At 43.7% G+C, this 27,120-nt stretch overlaps 3 protein-coding genes across 6 annotated transcripts in view; 1 reads left to right on the forward strand and 2 right to left on the reverse strand.

The window, feature by feature from the left end:
* The window catches only part of Taf15 (TATA-box binding protein associated factor 15), a 51,641-nt gene extending 50,521 nt beyond the window's left edge, over positions 1-1,120 (forward strand). For all 3 annotated transcript variants that reach the window (XM_042691204.1, XM_042691214.1, XM_042691221.1), the window contains one exon: positions 990-1,120. In XM_042691204.1, the coding sequence (XP_042547138.1) occupies positions 990-1,029 (40 nt within the window). In that variant the 3' untranslated portion in view covers positions 1,030-1,120. The remainder of the gene's footprint in view (positions 1-989) is intronic.
* Positions 1,121-5,189: 4,069 nt separating this feature from the next.
* Heatr9 (HEAT repeat containing 9) lies at positions 5,190-16,756 on the reverse strand. The gene is made up of 15 exons (XM_042694469.1): positions 16,669-16,756; positions 14,464-14,513; positions 12,390-12,571; positions 11,995-12,115; positions 11,749-11,805; positions 11,506-11,562; positions 10,808-10,865; positions 10,325-10,455; positions 8,719-8,901; positions 8,251-8,343; positions 8,032-8,151; positions 6,695-6,768; positions 6,198-6,249; positions 5,743-5,829; positions 5,190-5,525 (listed from the first exon to the last, which is right to left on the reverse strand). The coding sequence occupies exons 1-15, from the start codon at positions 16,754-16,756 to the stop codon at positions 5,190-5,192; spliced, it is 1,689 nt and encodes a 562-aa protein (XP_042550403.1).
* Ccl5 (C-C motif chemokine ligand 5) lies at positions 8,744-27,073 on the reverse strand. Of its 2 annotated transcripts, XR_006149519.1 has the most exons (6): positions 26,847-27,073; positions 24,951-25,062; positions 22,808-22,936; positions 20,358-20,363; positions 15,252-15,262; positions 8,744-8,754 (listed from the first exon to the last, which is right to left on the reverse strand). XR_006149519.1 is itself a non-coding variant. In XM_042693247.1 (3 exons), the coding sequence occupies exons 1-3, from the start codon at positions 26,920-26,922 to the stop codon at positions 22,849-22,851; spliced, it is 276 nt and encodes a 91-aa protein (XP_042549181.1). In that variant the 5' UTR covers positions 26,923-27,071; the 3' UTR covers positions 22,523-22,848. The 2 variants fall into 2 exon arrangements, 1 of the variants encoding a protein (XP_042549181.1); XM_042693247.1 differs by lacking the exons at positions 8,744-8,754; positions 15,252-15,262; positions 20,358-20,363 and having other exon boundaries at positions 22,523-22,936; positions 26,847-27,071.
* Positions 27,074-27,120: the final 47 nt, after the last annotated feature.

Here is a 27,120-nt window from a genome sequence, read left to right on the forward strand (position 1 = left end):
ACAGACTGGGTTCTACTCCCATCATTTTTTAGCTATTAAACTTAGGCAAGTAATTTAGCTCTTTGGAGCATCAATAGTTCCATCTGTATAATGCAGCTAATAATGTATGACTCCTTTGTAGAGTTGTATAAAACTATAACAGTAGCTGGCCCAGAGAAAACATTGTATAATTGTTGGCTATTAGCAGTTATTTAGAGCCTAATTAATGTCTTAAACACTTGTTACTATATGCCAGATACTTTATATATATTTAATACTATACCTATTGACTCCCTGAGGTTAGAGATGCAGCTCCCACTTTAGAATTAAAGACTTTAAGTTTAGTAATATATTGTGGTGAGTCAGAATTCATACATGAAATGAATAATTAGGATTTTCTTAATATTGCTATACTTAGTATTACTATGCTTTCTATGTTACTCTGTTTGGAGACTGAAATTGGCATAGCTTGATCTGAAATATTACAGGTATTTGGTAGTTCTTAGTGTAGGTGAAAAATTACTAAAGAAAGTTATTGATAGTAAAGCTTCAAGGAACTTGTCTTAAAGTTGATGTTAGAATTAATTAATTTATGTATGTATTTATGTATGCCAGTTCTGGGCTTAAACTTAGGGCCAGGGTGCATGCTGTCCCCAAGCTTTATTAAGGAGCTTTTTTGCTCAAGGCTGATGCTCTACCACTTGAACCAGTTTCACCCCTGGCATTTTTCTGGTTAATTGGAATCTCATGGACTTTTCTGCCCAGGCTGCCTTTAAATGGTGATCTTCAGATCTCAGCCTCCTGGGTAGCTAGGACTATAGGCTTGAGTCACTGGTGTCCAGCTTAGACATTTATTAAATTCCTTCTAGGAATATAGGAATAAACTATGGATGCTGCCAGCCTTACCGAAACTGTCTAGCTGATGGTAGTTACTAGCACCCTGAAGAGAAATGTCTGATGTTCTTTTAGCAGAAAATTACAATTTAGTTTCTTTCATTTTTAATTTCTAGGAATGACTACAGAAATGATCAGCGCAACCGACCATACTGATGACTATTTTGAATTTGTCTCTGACATGATTCATAGTGAAATTGCCAGAGTTTGGCCTGCTGCTTTCCTCATGGCCTCTTCTTGAGTAGTGAAATTAAATGACATTGGATTCTTATTGGGGGGGGGAGAGGGAGGTGGCGTCTGGGACAGTTTTTCTTTTAGGAATGTCTGTTGAAATTTCCCTTTTTAGTTTCCAACCTTTTCCTTCCCAACCTTTGAAGCTAAGTGCGTTGTAAAATATTGCCAAAATGGAAAGTGTTTTGTAATACTGCAATAAAGGCTGCTTGTTTTTTGTGGACTTCAGTGTATCATTCTATCACAGTTTTCAGGTATAGTCTGCTTAAACCTGAAGAATTAGAAAATGAATTCTTTCCTTCCTTTCTTTCCTTCCTTCCTTCTTTCTTTTCCTTTCTTTCTTTCTTTCCCTCCCTCCCTCCCTTCCTCCCTCCCTCCCTCCCTTCCTTCCTTCCTTTTTCTGTTTATGTGGTACTGAGGAATTGAACCCAGGGCTTAGTACATTCTAGGCAAGCATTCTACCACTAAGCCAGCCACTTTCCCAGCCTGTCACCAGGTGATTTTTTAATAGTTAGTTTAGTACTTATTTACAGTTGAGGACCATTTAGGGCAATGCTCTAGATGTTGGGCATATGAAATTCTAAGGGGTAAATAGGAAGTAAAATTCTATAAGCCAGGGTTAAAATATAATATACTTGCTATTTGCTTTTCATTGGAGAAATAGCTTACCTTTCCTGTTGGCATGACACTGGATCAGATGCTAGATAGTTCCTGGATACATTGCTGCTCAAATAAACAGCAGTTTGATAAGCGTAAGTACAAGGTCTTAGAGCTTTGGCTCAAGTGCTTGGAGGTTCTGGGTTCATTTTTCAACATTTAGGAGGGAAATGAAATAGTCCAAGATGCATTGAAGGTTGATTATAGGACACTTAATCTAGCCATAAGAGGAGGAAAGGTTGAATTAATAGAATAGGGAGCAGGTTCTGTACTTTGAGACTAAAGGGAAGAATTCAAACATGGTATGGAAGAGGGTAAACTGGAGAGATAAAAAGTTCTTGGATTACATTTTCAACTACCTTGAAATGACATCAGATTTTTAAAAAAAAATTTTAAGTTTATTTTAAAGTCACAAATACCTTTTAATCTTCACAATGATAGTCATCATTATCTACATTGCTTTTGAACTCTATGACCTTTTTTTTTTTTTTTTTTTGCTGGTCATGGGGCCTGAACTCTGGGCCTGGGTGCTATCCCTCAGCTCTTCAGCTCAAGGCTAGCACCCCACCACTTGAGCCACAGCACCACTTCTGGCTTTTTTTGCTTATGTGGTACTGAAGAATTGAACCCAGGGCCTCACACATGCAAGACAAGCACTCTACCACTGAGCCACCTTCCCAGCCCTGAACTCTATGACCTTTAACAAACTACTTTTTACAAGTTGCGTGTTATGTATATTTCTTTCCTTTTGCGTAGTGTCAGCTGTTCCCTCTTTCTCATTCCCACCTTCCCATCACTGCCCTTCAGTTGCTTAGCTCACTTCCATCAATGTCCAGAGCAGCTGATGGGCCTCTCTGTATTTATTTCACCCACTTTCCACTGATTCTGTGTTCTACTTGCACCTCTCAGATGTGCATGTGTATACACCATATATGAGGTAAAGAGTACAGAATCATCTAAAAACGATAGGACAAATTAAGAAGATGTCCTTTGTTTCCTTATCTTTGGGGTTCTTTTCACTGTGCTTATTTTATATACAAACAAAGGGGTGCTTGGGTATTGTGATTTGGTGTTTCTCCCCCAAGACTATCCTCTTTTGGTCTCACTGTGTATTGGATAGCTTGAGTCCTGTTTTATATTGTCATATCTCATTGCATTTTAATTTTAATATCTGTTATAGAGAAGATGCACCATTTATTTCTCTGATCTTGGTTTATCTCTCAACATTTGTTCTAGTTCCACCCATTTCCCTGTCAAAAACATTATTTTATCCTTTCTAATGGCTGTGTAAAATTCCATTGTGTATAGGTACCACATGTTTTTGGATCCATTCAACTGTAGTGGGGCATCTGGGTTTTCCATATCTTGGCTATTGGGAACAGTGGGGCAATGACAGATTTTTTTTTTTAATTTTTAATTATTTTTTCAGTTCTGAGGTTTGAACTCAGGGCCTGGGTACTGTCCCTGAGCTTCTTTTGCTCAAGGCTAGCACTCTGCCACTTGAGTCACCATGCCACTTCTGGCTTATTTCTGTTTATGTGGTACTGAGGAAACAAACCCAGGAGTTCATGCATACTACCACTAGCCACATTCCCAGGCCATTACATTAGGTTTTAAGCAAGTGTGACATGATCTGATTTGAGTGGCAACAACTGAAATGATGATGCTGCTTTAGGAAAAGGCAGAACTATAGACAGATGGTAAGGTTTGTGAGAGATTACTCTTGTCCTGAGCTGAGAGATTTGACCAGTTGAATGTCTTTAATGTGAGGAAAAGCTAGGTTTTTGACCTGGGAAGATAAACTGTCTATTGAGGTAAAAACAAACAAAAAACACTGATGACTACCAAATGTGTTTGCAGTTCTGATTCCCCTCTTTAAATTTTTCCTCTCCTAGTTACTTAAAGCTTTCTACTTGGTTATAAAAATAGGTGCTTAAAACTTAAATATGTATTGAATAGAACTTCTGATATTTCCTTGCAGATCAGTTTCTTCCTTGTCTTCCTAATCTCAGTAAATATTTTCAATAACCACACAGGTTGGATACGATTAAAATTGAAGACCTTGATTTCTCTTTCATTCATCCTCAACATTGTAAGCATGGGTTTGAACCTCAATCCTCAGATCTCAGCTTCCTGAGTAGTTAGGATTACAGGTGTGAGTCACTAGCATCTGGCTTTCCCCTCCTCCCCCACCCTTTTTGTAAGTAGCTCTAAGATACCAAATGTTCAAGCCAGGCCATGTTACATAGGACAGAAAGTATGAATTACATTTTAGCATTATGGAAATTTTGAATTATTTCAGCAAGGATTTTTCATCCTTGAAACTATTGACATTTTGTGTTGGACAATTCTTTAATTTTGGAGACTGCTTGATGCATCCCTGACCTCTATCTACTTACTGGATACCAACTAGTATGTAGTAGGCCATGGATACTGCATGCAAGTTGTGATAGCAAAAACTGTCTCTAGACTCTAGGGGGAAGACTTGTTCCTTGTTGAATATCGTTGTTTTAGTAAAAGTTTTGGTAGAATTGAATTCTGTACCCAAACTAAAATGGGATAATCTGTAATAGAAATTGGATAAATGGAGAGAAGTTAATGTGGAAAACTAAGATTTTTTTTTTCAGGGTGTTCGCAGGGATTGAACCAGTTCCTTGCATATGCCAGGCAAATACCTTTAAGCTCGGCCCCTTTCTTCCTCCCCCCTCCCCCTGCCAATTTTGACATGGAGTCTTGCTGGGAACATTTTAGGTGGAAGCCCTGTATTCAGACTCCAGACCAACCCCCCCCCCCCCCCCCCATACACACACACACAAGCCTTACTAATTTGTCCACTGACCTCTAACTTGATGTTTTCCTGTTTAAGTCTCTGGAAAAGCATGTGCCACCAACACCTAGCTCAAGAACCTTAATTATGAAGGGTGATAGAGGTGGGGTGATAGGAGAGAAAGTAGCAGCTATACAGGAATGTGGGCATGCATCTGGGCAGTAACTTTAGTTTTTTGAAATTTATATTTGAAAATGTATCCTAGTATCTTAGCCCTCAGAAAGTTAGTGAAGGAGGCTCATAAGTTTGAGGTCAGCATGGACTTAGTAGTTGAGATCCTATCAAGATAATGAGGGGGAAAAAAAGCTTTAATCTCTCCCGTCTAGTTTTTTTTTTTTTTCTCCTCTCTAGGTTTTGCCTTAGGATTAGCTTTGACATCAAATTCTGAGCCCAGCCAAGGATTTGATTCAGAGGTAAGGTGGCTGTATAGGGAAGTATTGGCTCTGTCCCCTTTCCTCTAGTGGAAAGGACAAATGATGACATACAATACCTACCAGGAGCAAGGAGAGCACAGCAGACTAGTGGTAGTATAATGATACTCATTTATTTGTGAAAGAGGAACCTAGATTGTTTTCTCATGGGAAGGAGAGAGTAGAAGAACTCACAACTTGTAGGTTTGTTTTCTGGTTATGGCCTGCCAAGCTTCCTTGGTCTGTGACCTTTGTTTTTGTGGTTTAGAGAAACAGGGTGGGAAAGCAGGTATTTTTTTCCTTTTTCCTTCCTTGTCGCAGAATTGGGAAATAAATAATGGGTTCAGTTTTGCACGTCGAAAGTCATAGATGTTTAATTTTTCTAGGATGTCAGGCTCTTTACGGAACCTCGTAGGCTCTTTCACCTGGCTGGTGGTAGGTACCGCAGAGACAAAGAAAATCCTGTTCCTCAGCTTCTTTTGGGCCCAGGGGTTGATGGAGGCCAAAAGAAATAATGTTTCTTGTAGCTGCAGTGAAACAGAGGTCCAGGGCTGGTTCAATTTGGGCTTAGGCTAGGAGGAGATGAGGATGGGGAGGGGTGACCCTAGAGAAGGGACGGGCTAGCCACATGCCACTATAGCCCAAGGAACCAGATATCAAGGCACAGTATCTCCCCTTTCCTGATCAGGAACAAATGAGATTAGTGGGAAGAACTTGGAGGAGTAGGATAGAGGAAGGCCTTACACTCTTCTTCACAGTCTGGCTCTTATCAGCATCTAGCATATCCAGGAGCAAGTGAAACACTTGTGGGCTGTGGACCCCCAGGACGCCCTGGCAGAGGCAAAGTTGAGCCTGCCTAAGTAACCAGCCTTGAAAGACACTCATCCATCCTTCCCAGTTCAAGCCCTTGTCACTTTTTCCTTGTCACTTGGAGTTCTAGTTTCCATTATTTATCAGGAAAAGTCAAGACATTCTAAAACACCTAATAGTATCTTTGATACCCATCTTCTATCCTCTAGCCCACCTGCCCTGAAGAAAAGGTAATACTGAGTTCTTGATAGGGCTAGAATTCTATAGTAAACAACCTTCCCAGACTTGGTTTCAATGCAGCTTTCTTCCCTTGGCGACTGCTCAATTGCCTGCTACGCCTGCCATCAACATATATCAAAATTGGCTCAGAAAAACAGAGCCTGCCTTACCAAAGAGGTGACTGCTTCCTGGCGTTTAATATCATTTGGGTTCATCAGGTCTCTGTACAGAAAGAAATAGGTTATCCAGTTAAGAGGTGAAGAGGAAGAGGGAGGCTGGTTGCTTCTCAGATCCTGAGTGAGTTGAGTGTAATACTAAGTGATATAAAATTTACTTTTCTTGTTTCTCAAGTCAGGAAAGGGCTTGGGATGGGGAAAGCAGGTGCTAGAGTTTGCTGTGGGCCATTAAATATTGATCAAGACTCAGCTGTCTAGAACTTTATGTTTTAAGAATTCCTTTCAGGTTATATTAATTTGGACTTTTTTTTTTAACCACCCTGAGTGGTATTATGAGCTTTTTTTTTTTTTTTTTTTTTTTTTTTCAAAGAAGGAATAAAACTTAGGAGTCTAAAAGTGAATTGGCTAACAACCTGAGCTCTTAGTCAACCCCTCTGTTCCTGTCCCACCACCCAGGATTTGGCCCTGGAAGCTCAGACCAGGCTACTCACGCCTCCACCATATTCATCATCATAGGTTTCATCTTGAACTCTTCCACTAGTTCAGCCACAGCCTTCCTCATAGCCTGCAGAGGGACCAAGTGTGGCACAGAGGAAATACAAGGGTATATATTACGAACTTTATGAACCTTTATTGAGCACTTGCTGTTTTGCTCTATAAGGGTCTCTGCCTTGAGAGAGCTCATGCTCAGCTGGAGGCAGCAGACAAGTAATTACAGAACTGCATAGAACGCATACAGGAAGGTTTCCTGACTTAGCCTTGGGCATGGGAAGATTCTTAGAGGAAATAGTGCCTCAGTTGGAACTTGAAGGACGAGTAGAAGTTGATGCAGATTGAGTTGCAGAGAGCAGATATTCTTGGCAGAAGAAAGGGCATGTATAAAATCCTGGAGTCAGGTGAAAGAGGGTGAGGAGCTGAAAACAGTTTCATTCATTAAGGCCATCAAATAGGTTCTTGAGAGCATTCTGAGCACACTGGGACATAGACATCCTAAGCATAGCTGGTATGTTGCTCTGAGGGGGAGAATGGACATAGATAAAGCTAGAGAGCTTTAGCCAGGCATTGGTGACACATACCGGTAATCCTAGCTACTTCAGGAGGCTGAGATCTGAGGATCACAGATTGAAGTCAATCGAGGCAGTAAAGTCCATGAGATTCTTATCTCCAATTAACCAGCAAAAAGCCAGAAGAAGCTGTGGCTCAAGTGGTAGAGTGCCAGCCTGGAGGGAAAAGCTAAGGGACAGTGTCCTGGCCCCCTACTGAGCTCAAGTCTAGTACTTGGTACACACCTGCATGCAGGCACACGCATATACATACACCAAAACAAACAACTACAGAGGTAAGCAAGACTCAAAATTTTGGAGTAAAGTAAGCTTCCCTAAGGGACACTGTCACTTGGAGCGACTGAAAAGTTTTATGCAGAGATAAAACATAGCATTTTAGAAAAGTAGAAGTGCTGTTGTTGATTCTGTAACAAGTTATAGTAAATATAAAAGTAAGGGAACACAGAGGAAAGCAAACCTAAGTGTGATTGGTGATTTGGGAAAGTTTCCCACATGAGGTGCCATTTGGACTGGTCTTGAAGGACCAATAGCATTTTAATAGGTAAAAGGGAGGGAATGAACAGTATTAGCTGAGGCATTTGTGTTGAGAAAACTGTCCAAGTGAAAGGAAGGTGGCTTGAAATCATGGACTCCATTAGGGGAACAGAGTGTAGATTACAGTGAATGTAATACCGGGGGTGGGGTATGATGGGAGCCAGCCTTCTCCCTTCACAAGAAGGGAGAAGAGAAAAAGAGTTGCCTGGGTTTGGGAGCTATGTTCTTACAAGGAAGGGTTCTCTGTGTGTCCTCATCTTGAGCAGGTCAAATGTGGATTCTTCTAGTCCCTGTTTCTGGATTTGTTCCAGCCCAATGGTCTTAAGCATCTTAATGGCTTCATATCGGTCCTGGAGGGAAGGCAACAGGAAGTTAGGCAGGGATGTGAAGGAGAGGCTTCTCATCTTCCATCCCTGTCCTAGTGCTGAAGAAGGCAGTCCAAAGCTTACCTCGATGACTGGGGAAGCATCGATCTGATCCAGAATGGCCCTTGTGACTGCAGCAGAGTTCACCTGCATAATCTTGTTCAACATCCTAAGTGCCTGTGAAGGATGAGATGGGCCAGGGTATAGGGTGTACTTGAGAGCTAGGCCTAGAACTCATTGGGAGCAGGTGGGGTTCTTTCTTCTCCCTCATTGCTTCTTGAGTGAAAACACAAGTTGTGTGTGCACATGTGCACACACATCAAACATGCACAAATGTGCATGCTTCTGTTGTGTTCATCATCCCATACTCATACAGGTGCATGCTTATAAATACATAGAGGGCCCTGTTGTCTCCCTCAGTTGAAGCTTATTTTCTTCGGGATGAGGCTGTCAGGATTCAAACTTCACCTCAGCCAAAACTAGTCTTTGTTTTTTGGCTGCTCCTAGAGAGCCTAGCTAGCTTCCTGCACCCTCCCCTCCCTCACCCCATACCTTCATCTGATGAGTCTTGGGCCCTTGGCACAGGCTCTGCAGCAATAATTCTTGGGCTGTTGTGCTGTGGGGCTTCAGGAAACCCAAGCACAGGGCTGCCTCCAGGGTTGTTTCACTCAATGGCTTTTTTATCATTACCTTTAGCATGCACACCAGCTCTTTTTCATTCTCAACGTGAATCCTCTAAGGAGACAGCAAGTGTAGGTGGTGCTTTGTTCTTTATTTGTATACTCATCTACTTTTTTTTTTTTTTTGAGATAGGGTCTTGTTACATAGTTCAGGTTAGCCTAGAACTCAGTGTAAGCTAGGCTAGCTTCAAATTGGTAATCCTGCCCCAGCCTCCCAAGTAAAGGGATTGTAAGTGTGTGTCACCATACCATGTTCTCCTCTACACTTTTTTTTTTTTTTTGTCAGTCGTGGGGCCTGAACTCTGGGCTTGGCCCTGTCCCTTAGCCCCTCAGCTCAAGGCTAACACTCTTACCCCTTGAGCCACAGCACCACTTCTGGCTTTTTCTGCTTATGTGGTGCTGAGGAATCGAACCTAGGGCCTCATGCATGTGAGGCAAGCACTCTACCACTGAGCCACCTTCCCAGCCCATCTTCTACACTTGAAATTTAAAATCACGGTACTGTTCTACTTAAAACATCCCATAACTCCCTGTCCTGCTTACAGTGAAAGCACAGGTACTTAAATAGGCCAAAGACTATATGTGAGCTAGTATCCTATTAATGTCTTTGTCCTGAACTTCATCTCCTATTGATCTCTTCATTTCTACTTCACTTCAGCCATATAGCCTTCCTGCTGATCTTTGGCCATGCCAAGCATGCTCCTATCTTTTCATGAACAGATCCTTCTGTCTGTAATACCTTCTCAGTTTTCTATAAGGCTAACCTCCTCATTTTCATGTCTTTGTTCAAATATACCCTCTAAATAATACCTTCCATATCTAATATATTTAAAGTATAAACCATTGCCATCCCCACTCAGCATTCCTGATAACTGTTACTTAATTTTTCCCATTGCACCTGTCCTTTGTGAAATAGAAATATGTTCATTGTGTGTCCTACTAGATTATGAGTTCCAATAGGGCAGGGATCTTTGCCTATTTCATTCAGGGATATATCCCAAGGCCTATGACAATGTCTGACACGTGATAGCTGTCTTAGATGTATTCAGTTGATAAATGGATGAGTGATGGGTTCTTACACAGAACAGTGATGGAATCAAAAGAATCCTAACATGGAGCAGACTGAGTAGTGTCAGAGGATTTGTTTGGCTCCTCTCCCCTATTGACAGAGATTTTGCTCCAGTAGGTTGTTTTAGAAACAATAATTAAGGCTACCATTTAAAGAGCACAGGTATTATATTGGGTGCTGTCTCTCCAACCATTCAGCAAAAAATTACTGTCCATTTTAAATACGAGCAATCTTTAGTTCTGAAAGCTGCCTTTTCAGAGGTTGTCTGAGGAGTGAGTGATCCATGCTACAATTCATCTCTACAGAGAACTCTGAAAGGAGTCCTCCTCTATTAAAAGTTGAGAGCTAGGTTATCTTCTTCCTGCCCCCTGCCCCCAGCCAAACCCACCAATTTCCTTTTCCCTGTCACCTTGTCTTTAGGGACAGCAGCCCAGGAGTTCAAAGCCACTCGCAGCCCTCTCAGAGTCTCCATCTTTTGATACATATTTGGATTCTTTAACTGATCAATGACAGCCTGTATCACATACTTATTCAGGCAACCTAGACAGAGAGGGTCCTCAGATCAGGGCAGAGACTCAAGAACTCTTCTTACAAGGACTCATATTAAACTCCATTGTCTTCTCAAAGACAGCCCTCTGAGTACTAAGTTCTAGGGTGTTTCCCATTCTCCCAAAGCACCTGAGGAGCTGGCTGAATACAAGTAGTTTCCAGAGCTCTTCTCCCATTCACCCCACCTTTCCCTCTTGCCCAACAGTACCTAGCAGAAATCCCAGATCCTGGCAACTGCTTGGTTGGAGTGGGTTTTCACCCTGCCCCCACATGTCTTTACCCAGAGGAGGAAGGAGCCAGACTTCTGTAACTAGTTCCTCATCTAAGGTGAAGATCTACTCACCCAGTATGGCCAGGGTTCGATAGGCCTCCGACTTCACTTTCTCTGGACCAGTTTGGGCCTGACAGAAGAGACAGATGGTGGAAACATACCATAAAGTGATAGAAATGCTAGCCCTTTAGCAATTCTCCTGTTAATTTTTCACTTATCAAAGAGAAACTGAGGCCATGAGAGCATTGTGCTGATGCTCAAATATGAACAGAACACAGACAGGTTGGTATGGAAGGAACACTGAAACTGGAAGATAAGCTGGTTCAAATCTAACTGGCATCTAGCAGCCATGTGGGTTCTCGGACCTTTTTTGTTATTTTTGTTGTCCTTACAGATACTATAATTTTAGTGCTATTGTTACAGGATTTAAGTAAAATTATGAATCAGAATGATGCTTCAAATTTGAAATGAACATATGAGCCTAGAGCTTTGTTCAAGTTTCCATTCTTCCATGACCTTGCTGTCCGGCATCTTGATCAAGAGTATCTTCAGATTTCCCCTTTCCTGGAGCTGCTCTTTAGAGAAGCCAGGACATGCCACACACTGGAGGCTCTTTCCTCAATGTCACACACTAGAGCCTCTTTCTTCACGGGATTTGACCTATCATTCTGAGACTCTGGGGAGCCTTGTCTTTTCCTAGGTACCCATTCACTATACACCTAAGCCTCTGTTTCCTCCTTTTCTGAACTCCTCGCAGCCGCCAGACTCACCACCTGCCAGAGTGCCTCCATGACAGCCTTGTCATTGATGCCCAGGCACCTCAGAGCCTGCAGGAAGGGGAAAGGAGAAAGGGAATTTGGATAGCACCCCCAGAATCACCATCCTCTGGACCCAATTGGAGTTTATACTTGGAATACCATATCTTTCCCCAACACCCACCTGTAGCTGCTTTACTTTGCAGCTCAGCCACTTCCTAGCAATAACCACTCCCTTCCATCGTTGCTACTTCTTACCTGCGTTGCATATAACTGCTCTTCCTCTCTTGGAGATGTCAGGCTTTGTGTTAGTTCCTGCCATTCAAGGCAGCCAATGGGAGGGAAGGAAGAAAAATATAACACTGTAGAAGGAAAGGACATCAACCAATCTGGCTTCTTTTCCCAGTTCCCTCTGTTTTACAGGCAAGGACTGAAGGCTAAATGATGTTAAGGTTACCCACAAGGTAGGTGTCTTCCTGCCTTCCTCCCCATCAGAGTCCTGACCTTTAACCTTTTCCATTTCAGGGAGTCCTTGATAGAGTCTGAGGCCCTTGATGGCATCAGAGTCTTTGACATCAGCTTGCTCATGGGGAGACGGAAACTTTGGGCAGCTTCTTTGAAGAACCTATGTAAGAAACTGCTCAGGTGGTCAAATCTCTCCCCCATCTTCCTGACCTACTCTTCAAGTTACATCCCCACAGAGCCTCAGCTTAGCTCTGAGATAGAACAAGAGAAATTCAGATGAGGGCTCAGTGATACCCACCAAGCCAAGTTGCCTTTCTACTGCAGTGGCTGTAGGCAGACTTGTCCTCTACCCGCCACCCACCCTTTCCTTGCTCTTTCTCTCTTTCCTAGAAGACATGGAAAGTGTGAAGAGTATGGAGGCAGGCAAAGCACACCTAGGCTGTTCTTCGCCTCTCTGGAACACCACCAGGGCCTCCCGTTCTTTCCGCTTATCAAACAGGGTATGCCAGTGCGTGCAAACCTCGGGCACTTCGCAGTAACAGTAAGGAATTGCACTTGGCTTTCTAGGGTGCTTCCGCCAGCGCTCTGGACTTGGTGGATACTCTTCCTTTGGCATCTGGAGGTGCAAGTGGCAGAGTAGTCAAAGGGGTCCCCTAAGGCCTTACTTGAGCTAGGGGAAAGGAGGAATGGAGGGAGAAAAAGGTGGCAGATGAGAAAGATGATCTTTCAGTCTCTTACCTGGGCTGTAGTCAGCTACCACCTAACCCACTGGTGAGTTTTGGGCACATTTCTTTACTCTACAGAAGTGTTTGTCTTTTCATTTGTAAATTGGGGCTAGTAATAATCCTTGTTCAGTTCTCTTCCAAGCTTATTGTGAAGATCAAGAGACCCAGATCTTTAAAAAATTGTGTGTGTGTGTATGTGTCTGTGTGTGTGTATGCTGAAACTGGTGCTTGAACCCAGGGTCGAGGCGTTATTCCTGAACTCATTTGCCCAAGACCAGCACTCTATCACTTGGGCCACAGGTCTACTTCTGTCTTTTTGTGGTTCATTGGAGGTAAGAGTCTCACAGATTTTCCTGCCCTGGGCTAGCTTTGAGCCAGGATCCTCAGATCTTAGACTCCTGAGTTACTAAGGTTACAGGCGTGAGCCACCAGGCACCCAGCTTGAGATTCAGATTTTGAAGCCACAGTTTGGGTAGTATAGGATCTCAAAGCCTGTTGAAAAGGTCATGTGGCCAAGAAGAGAAAAAGACCAGGGGTTAGGGGAGATGTGGAATAAAGATGAAGAGAAGATAATTTTTGAGCCCCCTCTATGTGCTAGGGATGCAGTTATCTCCCTAGGGTTCACAAACTTCACAGATTTAATTGGAAAAAAATGTAAAAACCTGTTTTTCTGTGCTGAGATCAAATCTAGTGCCTTGTGAACATTGTGCAAGTACTCTTATCTCTGAGACACATCACTAGCCCTAAACTCTACAGTTCTCACTGAAGAGGAGGGCTTTTGGAGGGTTTGAGGATTTGGCTGGGATCTAGCCCTGTCTTCTTTCTTTACAGCATATCTCTCTGGGTTACAGAAAAGAGATTTCAGCCCATGGTTCCCAGCTATGTGACCAAAAAGATGGAAACTTTTCAGAAGATGGAGCATTGACTCATGGTGAGTAGTTTCCAGACTTAAAAAGCAAAACCAAAATAAAGCCTAAACAGGATGTCAGATTTAAATTTGGATTTTGGGTAATGAATGAAACATTTAGGACATGCTTATAACTAAAAAGAAATCATAGTTTATCTAAGACTTAAATTTAATTGGGTATTCTCTATTTGATCCTCTAACTAAGGATCTCCATGCCAGATAAGAAGAATTTGGAAGACATGGCACTGTGGCTCAAGAAGTAGAGTGCTAGCCTTGAGCAAAAGAAGCTCAGGGACAGCACTCAGGCCCTGACTTCAAGCCCTAGAACTGGCAAAAATATCTGTTACTCTTTGGGCTGGGAATGTGGCTTAGTGATAGAGTGCTTGCCTCTCATGCATGAAGCCCTGGGTTCAATTCCTTAGTAGCACATACACAGGAAAATCTGGAAGTGGCACTGTGGCTCAAGTGTTAGAGTGCTAGCCTTGAGCAGATGAAGCTCAGGGACAGTGTTCAGGTCCTGAGCTCAAGCTCCATAACTGGGAGAAAAAAAGAATTTGGTATTTCATTTGACAACCCTGAGGATTGCTGTACTAATTAATAAAAATGGCTCCTATTAGTAAGCATTCCCTGAATAGCCCAGGTCTTATAGACCTTTGTGTCATAGCAGCTCTATATAGAGGAATAAACAAGGATTTACCTGTGATAGAGGAAGCTTTTGAGGCTCAGAGAGGGCAGGTAATTTGTCCAAGATCATCCAACATTAACGGTGATCCCAAGAGTGAATGTCGGGGTTCTGTGAACTGGCCTGAATGGTAAGAGTGGATTTGCTGCCTCTCCTACTTTGGCACAACTCGTGAGTAGTAAAAGAGATCTTACCTGGTAGCAGGACAGGGGCAGATGGACAGGAGCCATGGCTTTTCTGAATTCTGCCAAGAAGGAAGGTTAAGAGTATGTGTATATGGGGGGGGGGGGGGGAAGCATAAAACAATAGCTGCAAAGGAGTGTGCATATTAGAGAATGGTTCATTTAGTCCACATTCAGTGGATACCAGGTACCAAGGAAGTAAGGAAGGCATAATTCCTGTTCTTAAGAGGCTTGTAATCATCTAGTAAGTACTGAACTACTAGGTAGACATTGTCACATTTGAGCTACCCTCCAGATACTGTGTTCCTCTAACTGCTATCTGCGGAGGAACAGCACAGCGCCATAGCCTGGGAGCTTCTTAGAAATGCTGAACCTCAGGCTCCTCCTCAGAGTGAGGCTCTTCAGTTGGACAGGACCCTCAGGTGATTCCTATGGAGTCTAAGTTTTAAGAAACACAGGACCAGGGCTGGGAAGGTGGCTCAGTGGTAGAGGCTTGCCTTGCATGCATGAGGCCCTGGGTTAGATTCCTCAGCACCACATAAACACAAAAATCTGGAAGTGATGCTGTGGCTTAACTGGTAGGGCACTAGCCTTGAGCTGAGGAGCTGAGGGACAGCACCCAGGCCCAGAGATCAGGCCCCATGACAAGAAGAAGAAAGAGGAGGAGGAGGAGGAAGAGGGAGGGAGGGAGGGAGAGAGGGAGGAGAAAAAGGAGGAGCGAGGAGGAGGGAGGGAGGAGGAGGAAGAAGAGGGAGGAGGAGGAGAAAGAAGGAGGAGGAGGAAGGGGGAAGAGGAAGAACAGGAGGAGGAGGAGGAGGGAGGAAGAAGAGGAGCAGGAGGAGGAAGAGGAAGAAAAAGAAGAAGAAGGAGGAGGAGGAGGAGGAGGAGAAGAAGAAGAAGAAGAATCATCTCATCATCTCTGAGGTTTCAGGGCAAAAAAGATGGGCCACAGTTCAAAAGGGGTTATTGCTCCCTAGCTCCCCCAATAAAAGCACTAAATAAGGACTGAAGTCTAATAGATGGCTTTATATTGGTTCCACCGAGCTCTTAGGCATTTTAGAAAGTACCCCCAAAGAGTTAAATAAGAATGATAATCATTAGTCTTGTTCATATTCTTAGATGTGTGTGTGTGTGCATGTACGTGTGCGTGCATGTGTGTGTTGTGTGTGTGTGTGTGTGTGTGTGTGTGTGTGTGTGTGTGTATGTATGTGTGTACTTGCTTGCTTGCTTTAAAATAACCTGGAGAGGGCTGGGAAATTGGCTCAGTGGTAGAGTGCTTGCCTTGCATGCATGAGGCCCTGGGTTTGATTCCTCAACACCACATAAGCAGAAAAAATCTGGAAGTGGAGCTATGGCTCAAGGGGTAGAGTGCTAGCCTTGAGCTGAAAAGCTGAGGGACAGCACCAAGGCCCAGAGTTCAGTCCCCAGGACCAACAATAAATAAATAAATAATAACCTGGAGAGCTTGTTAAAATACAGAAATCTGAAAACTTGTCCTTTAGTCTTTGACTCACTAGATTTGGAGTGAGCTGTATTTGCAGTTCTAACAAGTCAATGATGCTATTGCTCCTGGGACGTTTGGAGAAGCTCTGGTCAAGCAGTGGAGTCAGAAATGTTTCACAATTAACAGAGAAACCATTATGGAGATGGATAGATAGATATATAGAGACAGACAGACAGATAGATAGATATAGGTAGATAGATAGATAGATAGACAGATAGATAGATAGATAGATAGATAGATAGATAGATAGATAGATAGATAGATAGGTAGATAGATAGATAGGTTACAGGTGGTACATCTGAGAGGCACCTAACCTGGCTAAATCAGGGAAGATTTCCCACAAAAGATTATATACAAGTTGACTCTTCGGTATTAGCGTGGGTTAGCTAGATAAATAAAAGGGAGAAAGCACTGGATTTAGGGAAAACTTTATACAGAGTCCTGGAAGGTATAAGAGTTGGTGTGGAGAACAGACTACAGGTATAGAAAAAGCTGGAAAGACAAGGATCCTAACTCTGCTAACTCTGCTGAGGAGCTGGAGATTCATCTTAAAGGCTGTAGGGAGCCATCAACATGACCAGTGGACCTGCCATGATTTTCTTACACATTTGCCAAACTGGCTCTTGTGCCTTGTCTGGCTGGGACCGAAAGCCAAGAGCCTTGCCTTTTCAAAGCTCCCTGCCCCGACTCTATTCCTGTTACTTCATCCTCACCTTTGGCCCTGTCTTGATATTCCAGCCATGGATACGTGAACATTGATTCGAAGACTTCAAAAGCACTCATTGGGTTTTCAGAGTCCATCTTTGTCTCCTGGTGGGGGCCAGATGGAGCCTAGGCAGCTGTGAATTCAGAGCTATGGGGAAGTGAAGGAGATCGTCCTCTGGCACAAGAGGGACCAACAAGGTGACTAGAGATCTGGAGGCTTCCAGGTGCTGAGCAACCAGACTGCCTTGGTAAATAGAACACCCAAGTTCCATTCCTGAGCTCCATCCCTGACATTTGTTGGCCTGTGGGCTGAGCTAGCCTCTTTATCTCTCTGAGCATCATTTTCCTCATCTGGAAAGTGGTAAAGTTGTTCCTATCTTAAAAAAGAAAACTGGTTTGAAGTGTCTAGGTCCAAGAAGACATTATTATGACCTGGGAGCGAGACAATCCACAGAAGTACAGTTAAAGGTGATAAAAGAAATGTATTGGGCTGGGAAGGTGGCTCAGTGCCTCATGCCAGAGGCCCTGGGTTCAATTCCTCAGCACCACATAATCAAAAAGAAAAAAAGCCGGAAATGGCGTTGTGGCTCAAGTGGTAGAACGCTAGCCTTGAGCTGAAGAGCTGAGGGACAGCACCCAGGCCCAGAGTTCAGGCCCCACAACCGGACTCCCCCCCAAAAATGTATTTATACTAGAATGGGGCCTGTGACTACCTTGTCCTGGGCTAGCTACCCAGAACCAAGAGCAGGCTCGACCTCCAAACCTCTAAAGCCCCAAAGAGCAGCCTGGATCTTTATTAGTTGGTCTTCAAACCTCCTATTAGTCTGCCTGCAAACCTCCAAAGGGGCAACCTTGACCTTTATTCCTCCCTTCCTCCTCCTGTGCAGGCCTCTTGCTACTTCTCTCTCATCTCTCTTCACCTGCATCCCTCCCTTCTGTCTTCACCACCACTACCACCACACCATACCCCTGCCCCCATATATAGACTGTGCCCCTGCCTGCACTCCAATGGTTAACTGCCCATTGACCCTGCCCCCAAGCCACCCACTGCCCAACTGCTCCTAGATGGGGGAAGGGGGCTGCCCAGTTCCTGGGAGGGGGTGGGTGCTGTCAGTATGGGGCAACCTTCTGCCCTGCTGGTTATTACACCGTGTTAGGAGAGGGCTTGACAGGGATGGATGTGAAAGTCCTTTTTATGTGTGGTAAGGAGCTGCTTTTCATACCTCCTTCTTTTAAATATGCTAATCTCTCTACCTGTTAGTCTCTTACTGACTTGTTAAATTGTTACTCATGCCTTTCAAATTCTACTTTAAGCCTTTCATGGTGGCTCAAGCTTCTACTCCTAGCTATTTGGGAGGCAGAGATGAGGGGACCATGGTTCATGGCTGGCCCAGGCAAAAATAAATGTGTGTGTGTGTATTTGTGTGTGTGTGTGTGTGTGTGTGTGTGTGTGAATCCATCTCAGCTGATGGCTGGGTGAGATGGAGCCTACCTGCTATCCCAGTGGCGTGGAAAAGCACAAATAGGAAGATTATTGTCTGGGCCTGCTGGGACATAAAGTGAGAACCTATCTCCAGAAATAACAAACATAAAAGGGGCTTGTGTAATGGCAAAAGTGATCAGGTGCTGGCCACTCTGGGAAAACAAACACGATAAACATTTTGTATAACTATTGAGCCTTTGTGATCCTCTCCTAAGAATATCCTCCTTGGCTCTCACTGTCTGAATGTCTAGAGTCCAGTATAATTTATCATGTCCACGTGTATTATTTTTTGTCTTTTACCATACAGTATCTTTACTTGTAGGTTTATAAGCACTTTCTAGTTACAACAAATGAAGGAAGCCACGTAACCTGTTTCTTTGTGTCTGGCTTAATTTTGCTTAATGTAATTTTTTTCCCATCTTTCCATTTCTTTACAAACGGTACAACATTGTTCTTTCTGATGGATGTATTTTGTGTATATTGTTATTGTGTATTTTGTTTTGTTTTGATTGTGTATATTGTTAGGTCTGCCCAGGAAAAATGGCCCCTTCTCTTTGTTTTCTCTCCATGCAAAACTGCATATAGACCTTCTACTTAGTTCTCTCTCCGTGCAAGACTGCAGGTGGCCCTCCCTAGAAGTCCTCACCCAGCACCTGTAACCCAGGTAACTGGTTGCTGTTCACCTGCAGGAGAGTGGGAGGTCTCCCAGGCTCTGAGGTTACTTCCTCATATGCTATGGTCACACCTCCTTCTCACCCTCCTTATATAATCTCCACCATAAGTTCAAGCTGCTACATACTACACCCTACTCTACAGTGTGGCCCAGAAGTTTGGCTCTCCCAAATAAATTCTTTTCTGTCTGAACCATATGGCAGTCTCCTTTCTGCAACGTTTACACACACACACACACACACACACACACACACACACACACACACACACACACACACACACACACACACACACACTCGTCACATTTTCTTGATCCATTCATCCATGGGGGTTGATTCCATATCGTGGCTATGGTAAACTATGCTGTGATGAACACGGTATGCTTGTAGTTTTAGTGTGGTCTTGTTTGTGGTCTATTGGATAGATGCCCAGGAGTGGAATTGCTGGGTCATAGGGAAGCTCTATGTTTCGTTTTTTAAGAAACCTCTATACTGCTTTCCAAGAGTGCTTGAACAAGTTTACATTCCCACCAACAATGTAGTAGAATTCCCTTTTGGCTATATCCTTGCCAGCTTGGAGGAGAGGGACTTAGAGGTAACATTGATATTGAGGGTTTTGTGTTTGTTTTATTATATTATTATTATTGTAAAGGTGATGTACTGAGGGGTTACAGTTACATAAGTCAGGTAATGAGTCCATTTCCTTTTGGGTAATATCACTTCTTCCCTCTTTTTCTCCCAGATTTTCCCTTCAAGCCCTCCTCCCGCACAAGTTGTATAGTTCATTTTCAACATAGTGTCTAGTGAGTATCATTTGTTCACCCTTTGTCCCACCATTTCTGTGCTTCCCTTACCCTCCCCAAAACAGATTAACTTGCATACAGACAAAAGGTACAGAAAGCAAAAACAGTGACAAAGGAGGAAAAGAAAAACAAGAAGCAAAATAACACAAAACATTTTGTTTCCATTTCTTGGAGTTCATTTCAATAAACACCATTTTATAAGAAAAATTTTAAGAAATAACAGGTACTGGAGGCTAGTTAGACTCACTCTATTGTGATTCATAAACTGAATATGATAATTCATACCTGTAATCTCAGCAAAAGGCAGATGGGTTAGGAGGATCATGGTCCAGGAGTGGACTGGGTAAAAATATGAGACCCTGTGGGAAAAACTAAACCAAAAGGAACTGAGCATGACTCAAGTGCCTGCCTATCAAACATAAGGCTCTGAGTTCAAACAAAAGAGTAAAAACAAACAAACAACAACCCCTCATCCCCCCCCCCCAAAAAAAAAACCTTGTATTTTTTTTTTTTTGTGAACATACTGTACAGAGGGGTTACAATTACATGGGTAAGATAATGAGCACATTTCTTATCAAGCATTGTAACCTTCTCCTTTGTTTCCCCTTCCCATCCCTTCGTATCATCCCCACCGTCCTCCCTACCAAAGTTGTAAAGTTCGTTTTTCGACATAACGACTTGTACATCTCATTGTTGAAATGGGTCCTCCTGTATCCCTGTTTTAATGATTTGTTTTTTCCCTTCCCCTTCACATACACCAACATCATATATAGTGAAAGCAGAGGTTGTACCATGGGGGAGGGACATACAAAAGAACAAAGACATAATCTTATAAATATGTTAGAAACAATCGCATGAAAGATCTCTCTCTCTCTCTCTTCTCTCTCTCTCTCTCTCTCTCTCTCTCTCTCTCTCTCTCTCTCTCTCTCTCTCTTTCTCTTTGTCAGTCGTGGGGCTTGAGCTCTAGGCCTGGGAGCTGTCTCTGAGCAATTCAGCTCAAGGCTCATATTCTACCACTTGAGCCATAGTGCCACTTCTATTTTCTGGTGTTTTTTTTTTTTATTGTGATTAAGTGATTACATAATTTCCCAAACTTCACAGTAATGTGGAATAATGATGCTCATTTAAAGTCACAAACTCATTCTAACTTTCCTGGAGCAAATTGTCTATCACGGTCTATAACATATAACGGTGTACACATATACACCATACATGTGATCAGCAGCACGGGGTTATTTAGCAGTGGTGCGACCAGATAAGTGGAAGTTCTTTGTTTCTTAAGTCCTGTTAATTTTGTCGTATCACCTAACATTTTGGATTTAACATCCACTTATCAAGGAGACCATGTACCGTTTGTCTCTTTGCTCTTGGCTTACCTCGCTCAACATGATTTCTTCTAGCTCCATCCATTTCCCTGCAAATGCCGTTATTTTGTCATTTCTAATGGCTGCATAATATTCCATTGTGTATAGATACCACGGTTTTGGGATCCATTCATCTGTGGTGGGGCATCTGGGTTGTTTTTGTATCCTAGCTATTGTGAACGGTGCTGCAATAAACATGGAGGTGCATGTATCCTTGTATATTAGTTCCTGTTGTTCAGGGTAGATGCCTAGAAGTGGTATGACTGGGTCATTAGGGAGGTCAATATTTAGCTTTCTGAGGACCCTCCAGACTGCTTTCCAAAGTGGTTGTATAAGTGTACATTCCCACCAGCAGTGTAATAGGGTTCCTCTTTCTCCGCATCCCCTCCAGCATTTGTCATTGGCTGACTTGTGGATATGGGACATTCTGGCTGGGGTAAGGTGGTATCTCAGGGTTGTCTTTATTTGCATTTCCTTCACAACCAGGGATGGTGAACATTTCCTCATGTGTTTCTTTGCCATTTTTATTTCTTTATCTGAGAAGTCCCTCTTTAGTTCCCTTGCCTATTTAGTAATTGGTTTGTTAGGTTTGGGAGGGATTAGTTTCTTGAGTTCCCTGTATATACTGGATATTAACCCCTTGTCTGATATATTGCTGGTAAATATTTTTTCCCAATTAGTTGGTTGTCTTTCTAGCTTAAACCCTAGTATTTTTAAACCCTCCCCTGCTTTTCCCTGCTTTGGAGAAGGAGCTTGTAGAGCTTTGGACAAGTCATCTTCGTCTTGTCAAATGTTTTCTTGACTGTAAACAGCTAACAATAGTACATACCCCATAGGGTTAGAAAGGTGACGAATTCAGGGGACTGGGCCAAGGCTTGGGACACAGTGAGGGCTCAGTTAATGCCACCTGCACTTGAGCTTGTATGCCATCAGTATGTGTTCATGGGGAGGGACAGGTAGATGGCGCTGTTGCTGTTGTAAAAACCTACAAAATGCCTCATCCTTACCATAAAGACCTGAGGCCTTGGAGATTGTCACTACATTCTGTTCCTGGGGCCAGAGTGGTGCTGGGGGTAAGAGGTGGAGGTGCTAAATTGGAAGGGCCAGTTGAAGCCTGAGGAAACAGGAGAGTAGCAGGGAGATAAATACATTGGGGGGAGGGGGGCTGGTACTTAAGAGTGGGGATATAGCGAATGTCATCCCTCCGTGGAATGAATATCTCTCTAGTTGTTGTACTGTTTGCTTGCCTATGCTCCCCTTCCAGAGAGCTTCTGCTCCCAGCTCTGCTGATCTGGAAGTGCCCTGCCCCCAGAGGCTTAGTGTGGATAGCCAATCTATGTGGATCTCCCAGGTAGGGGAGGTTTTTAGGATCACTACTGTGTGGCAGGATCCTTGGCCTCTCAGGGATAAATGAAGTAGGGGTTTAGGAAGAAGCTTCTCAAGCTGGTTAGGTCAGAGCAAGCAGCTTGGACCCCTAAAATGAAAGAAAGAATGTTCATGAAGAAGGATTCCCAAGATAGAAATCAAACCAGGAAGCCAGCTGTCATTGCCCTGAACATTTTTTAATAACAAACATATTTTACATTTGCCAGTCAGGACTTGTGAGAGCCTGAGATGGGAGCTTTTTCCTATGGGAGATCCCATGGGATCTGAAGTAGTGAGCCTAGAGACTTCCTGTTGCCCGAACAGAGCCTCCGTAATTCTAGGTGTTAGGCCAGGCAGACTGTTGGAATTGCTGCTGTGTGATTGAATCTGTGTCCTTCCAGGGATGACTGACAGAGAGTTGGGGAGAAGCTTCCCAAATTAGAATAAGAGAGCACAGTAACAGATGGGTTTATACAAAGTCAGATTCAAGATGCCTTCTGTCCTAGCTCATCTCCAAAGAGTTGATATATTCCCGAACCCATTTCTTCTCAGGGTTGGCACATACCTGGCGGTTCTTTCGAGTCACAAAGCTGGAGAGAAGAAGACAGTAAGACCTTGTTAGGACTGGGACAGCCAGTTTTGAGTCCAAGGTGGATTGAGGCATAAAGGGGCATGGTCACAGTAGCAAGGGAGGATATTTTTTTATGGAACCCCTTAAGGGCTTACTTATTTATTCATCCATTTGTTTTTGTGCCAGTACTAGGGTTTGAACTCATGGCCTTACACTCCAGCTTGGCTTTTTTCATCAAGGCTGATGCTTTACCATTCAGTCCACATCTTCACTTCCAGCTTTCTGCTGGTTAATTGGAGATAGAGTCTCACAGACCTTTTTCTGGCTTTGAACTGTGATCCTCAGATCTCAGCCTCCTGAGTAGTTAGAATCACAGGCATGAACAATGTGAGATCCAAGGGCCTGGTGCTAGACATGGCTCAGAAAGGTTGAGGGGCCTGAGACCTTGGCAGCATCAAAGAACTTTATGCATTTAATTGCCAGCATGTGGAATCCTGAGAGTTGGAGGCCTTGTCTGGGCAGTCATGAAGGTCAGTCCAACTTCCTCCTTACCTGCCTGATATGAGACTAGTCCTGTGTGGGAAAGACATGGGTCTGGGCAGCAGTGCTGCCAAGGAACCCATAACTTTGGTTGGTGCAGCCTACTTGGCTCCTTCTCATTTTGGCTTCTAATTTTTTTTTTTTTTGTCGATTATGGGGCTTGAACTCTGGGCCTGGGTGCTGTCCCTGAGCTCTTCATCTCAAGGTGAGTGCTCTACCACTTTGAACCACAGTGCCACTTCTGGTTTTCTGGTGGTTTATTGGAGATAAAAGTCTTATGGACTTTCCTGCCCGGGCTGGCTTTGAACTGTGATCCTCAGATCTCAGCTTCCTGACTAGCTAGGATTACACCCACCACCGCCCGGCATTGGCTTCTTTTTTAGGGTGTGTTCCCATACATTATTATCATATTATTTTTAAATTGAACATTGGCCAGGCATTGATGACTCATGTCTGTAATCCTAGCTTCTCAGGAAGCTGAGATCTAAGGATTCATGATTTGAAGCCAGACCAGACAGAAAAGAGACTCTTACTCCAATTAACTTACTTCCAACTAACCAGCAAAAAGCCTAAAGTAGATCTATGGCTCAAGTGGTAGAACACCAGCCTTGAGTGAAAAAGCCTTGTGAAAGTGCAAGGCCCTAAATTCAAGCCCTAGTACTGAGGAATCAAACCCAGGGCTTCATGCATGTTAGGCAAACACTCTACCACTAAGCCACATTCCCAGTCCAAGTCCATGAGACTCTTATCTACACTCTTAACCACCAGAAAACCAGAAGTGGCGTTGTGGCTCAGTACCAATGTGTACTCAAAAAAAAAAGAAAGAAAATATAGAACTGAAACCTACTGTGCCAGTAGGTTTTTGTGGTAGAGAGCTCACTTTGAGCTGAAGAACTCAGGGACAGCCCCCAGGAAAAAAAAATTGAACATTGATTTTACTTACTTAAGGTAGGACACTAATGTAAATACTTTAGGAGTTTTCATAGAAAGATATTGTGCAGCTCTCTAGAAGTTTTAAAATCTTTTTTTTTTTTTTTTTTTTTGGGTCTGGTCGTGGGCCTGAACTCTGGGGCTGGGCACTGTCCCTCTGCTCTTCAGCTCAAGGCTAGCACTCTACCACTTGAGCCACAATGCCACTTCCGGCTTTTTTTTTTCTGCTTATGTGATGCTAAGGAATTGAACCCAGGGCCACAATGCCACTTCCGGCTTTTTTTTCTGCTTATGTGGTGCTAAGGAATCGAACCCAAGGCCTCATGAATGCAAGGCAAGCACTCTACCACTGAGCCACCTTCCCAGCCCCTAGAAGTTTTAAAATCTTAACTGAAGTTCCTAGTAACAAGGATGGAGAGAGAGGAGCCTGGCTATTTTAGGAGCTGGAGGATGGTGGGAGTGGGGAGGGCACCCTCAGAGGGCTCCTGTAGGAGGATTAGCTCTGGGAGCATCTCTTCCTCAGCCTTGCATCCTCTAGAGAAATCCCTGAGACTGAGACTTACACAACGGCTAGGTTGGAGCACTTGCCACTGGTGTAGAAATACTCCTTGATGTGGGTTCGAGGCAGTGGGCGAGAGATGTAGGCAAAACAGCAGGGGGTGGTGTCAGAGGCATCTGAGGAAGGAAGGAGGCAACCTTTTTATTCATTGCGAATGTACAATGGGCAGTTTGGTATACACAATTATCCTTGATAGAAACGGGGCTTCAAAGGCAGTAAAGTTATTTGGTGATAAAATACACAGTGGCATAGAAGGGATTCTATCAGAAGTCACTAATCTCTCTAAAACCTGTTAGACTCTTGAGTCAAGCTGGTATCCCTTCATATTATAACAGCCTACTCTGATTCTCAAGACATTCTAGACCTTCTCCTTCCCTGTCAGGGTTCTCTGCCCTCATTCTTGTTCTTTCAGGGTTCCTAGTGGGTTTGAAACTTGGTTCTTTGAGGTATAGGATAGGTTATAAGGAGTCTTTTCAAAACTGTAGTTCAGTGGCTCAACCAGAAATTTAGTTGGACCTGCAAAACACATATGGCGGGCTGGGAAGGTGGCTCAGTGGTAGAGCGCTTGCCTTGCATGCCTGAGGCCCTGGGTTTGATTCCTCAGCACCACATAAGCAAAAAGCCAGAAGTTGCGCTGTGGATCAAGTGGTAGAACACTAGCCTTGAGCTGAAGAGCTGAGGGACAGCGCCCAGGCCCAGAGTTCAGGCCCTAAGACCGGACCAAAACAAAACAAAACAAAAACAAAAACCACATATGGCATCCTGGGAGTCCCTGGCTAGGTGGCAGTGGGAACTCTGAATTGAGAACTTGAAGTTACTTCATTTAAGATATTCATAAGCAGCTCATATACCACTCCCTAGCAGAGATGTGGTGTTTATTGTCCTAATCAAAGCTTGCTTGGAAACCCATTTCCTTGCTTCCTAGGCAACTAACAACCTTTTAGGCCTTGGTTTCTCTTCTGTACATCAAAAGCAGCTACTCAAAGAGTAGTTTCATTAAGTAAGATAACATCAGCACAATGCCTGACCCATAGTAGCCTTTTAGTTAGCCTTTATTCTTTCTCAAGCCTCATTTTTTTCCATCTATAACATGAGTGAAGCTGCCTACTGTAATCCTCAGGGAGCTGAGGCCTAAGGATCACAGTTCAGAGCCAGCCTGGGCAGAAAAGTCTGTGAAACTCTTATCTCCAATTAACCAGCAAAAACTGGAAAGAGAGGTGTGGCTCAAGTGGTAGAGTACCAGTGTTGAATGAAAATGCCAAGCCAGAGTTCAGGGCCCTTAATCTAAGCTCCAGTACCAATGTGTACTCAAAAAAAAAAGAGAAAGAGGGCTGGGAAGGTGGCTCAGTGGTAGATCGCTTGCCTTGCATGCATGAGGCCCTGGGTTCGATTCCACAGCACCACATAAGCAAAAAGAAAAAACACCAGAAGTGGCGCTGTGGCTCAAGTGGTAGAGCACTAGCCTTGAGCTGAAGGGCTGAGGGACAGCGCCCAGGCCCAGAGTTCAGGTCCCACGACTGGACCCCCCCCCCCCGAAAAAAAAAAAGAGAAAGAAAATATAGAATGAAACCTACTGTCCCAGTAGTTTTTTGTTAATTGTTTAAAAGCTTCTTAGAAACTCTGCTGGTGACAGGTATGAGTCAGTCATGGCCTGCCAGCATGAGCTCACACTCAGTGAGCCCCAGCAGGGCTTAGCGGCATGGACCTTGGAGACAGAAAAGCTGTTCATAGTTCTTGCCATGAATGGGAGCACCAGGACATCTGGATAAAACAGTAGATAAGAAAGTAAATAATGGGATTCAGGCAGTGGAGCGGGCCTGGAATAGTGGGATGAGGTGGGTCTTTTAGGGGAGGTAGTAGACTGACTTCATGGGTAGAGGTGGTCAGGATGGGAACTTACATGGGGAGGCGGATGCAGGGGCGCAGAGGGCCGCGATGGCGAGAAGGATGGCGAGGGCTGCTGCAGACATCTTCATGGTTCCTGGAGCGCAGGATGTGGCAGAGGCTCTGCCGCCTTAGGATCCCTCCACAGCTCAGGAGGGCTCTTTATAGGGAGCCAGTGCCCCCCTCCTTCCCCCAGGCAGTTTCCAAAACACTGCCTAATGTGCTGGCTGATGTCATAAGTGAAGTTATACGAAATGGAAAAGAAAACTGAAATAGTCTCCGGAAATGTG

The sequence above is a fragment of the Dipodomys spectabilis genome, unplaced genomic scaffold (genome assembly GCF_019054845.1).
Source record: "Dipodomys spectabilis isolate Male_0828 unplaced genomic scaffold, ASM1905484v1 ptg000004l, whole genome shotgun sequence".
Taxonomy (NCBI): domain Eukaryota; kingdom Metazoa; phylum Chordata; class Mammalia; order Rodentia; family Heteromyidae; genus Dipodomys; species Dipodomys spectabilis.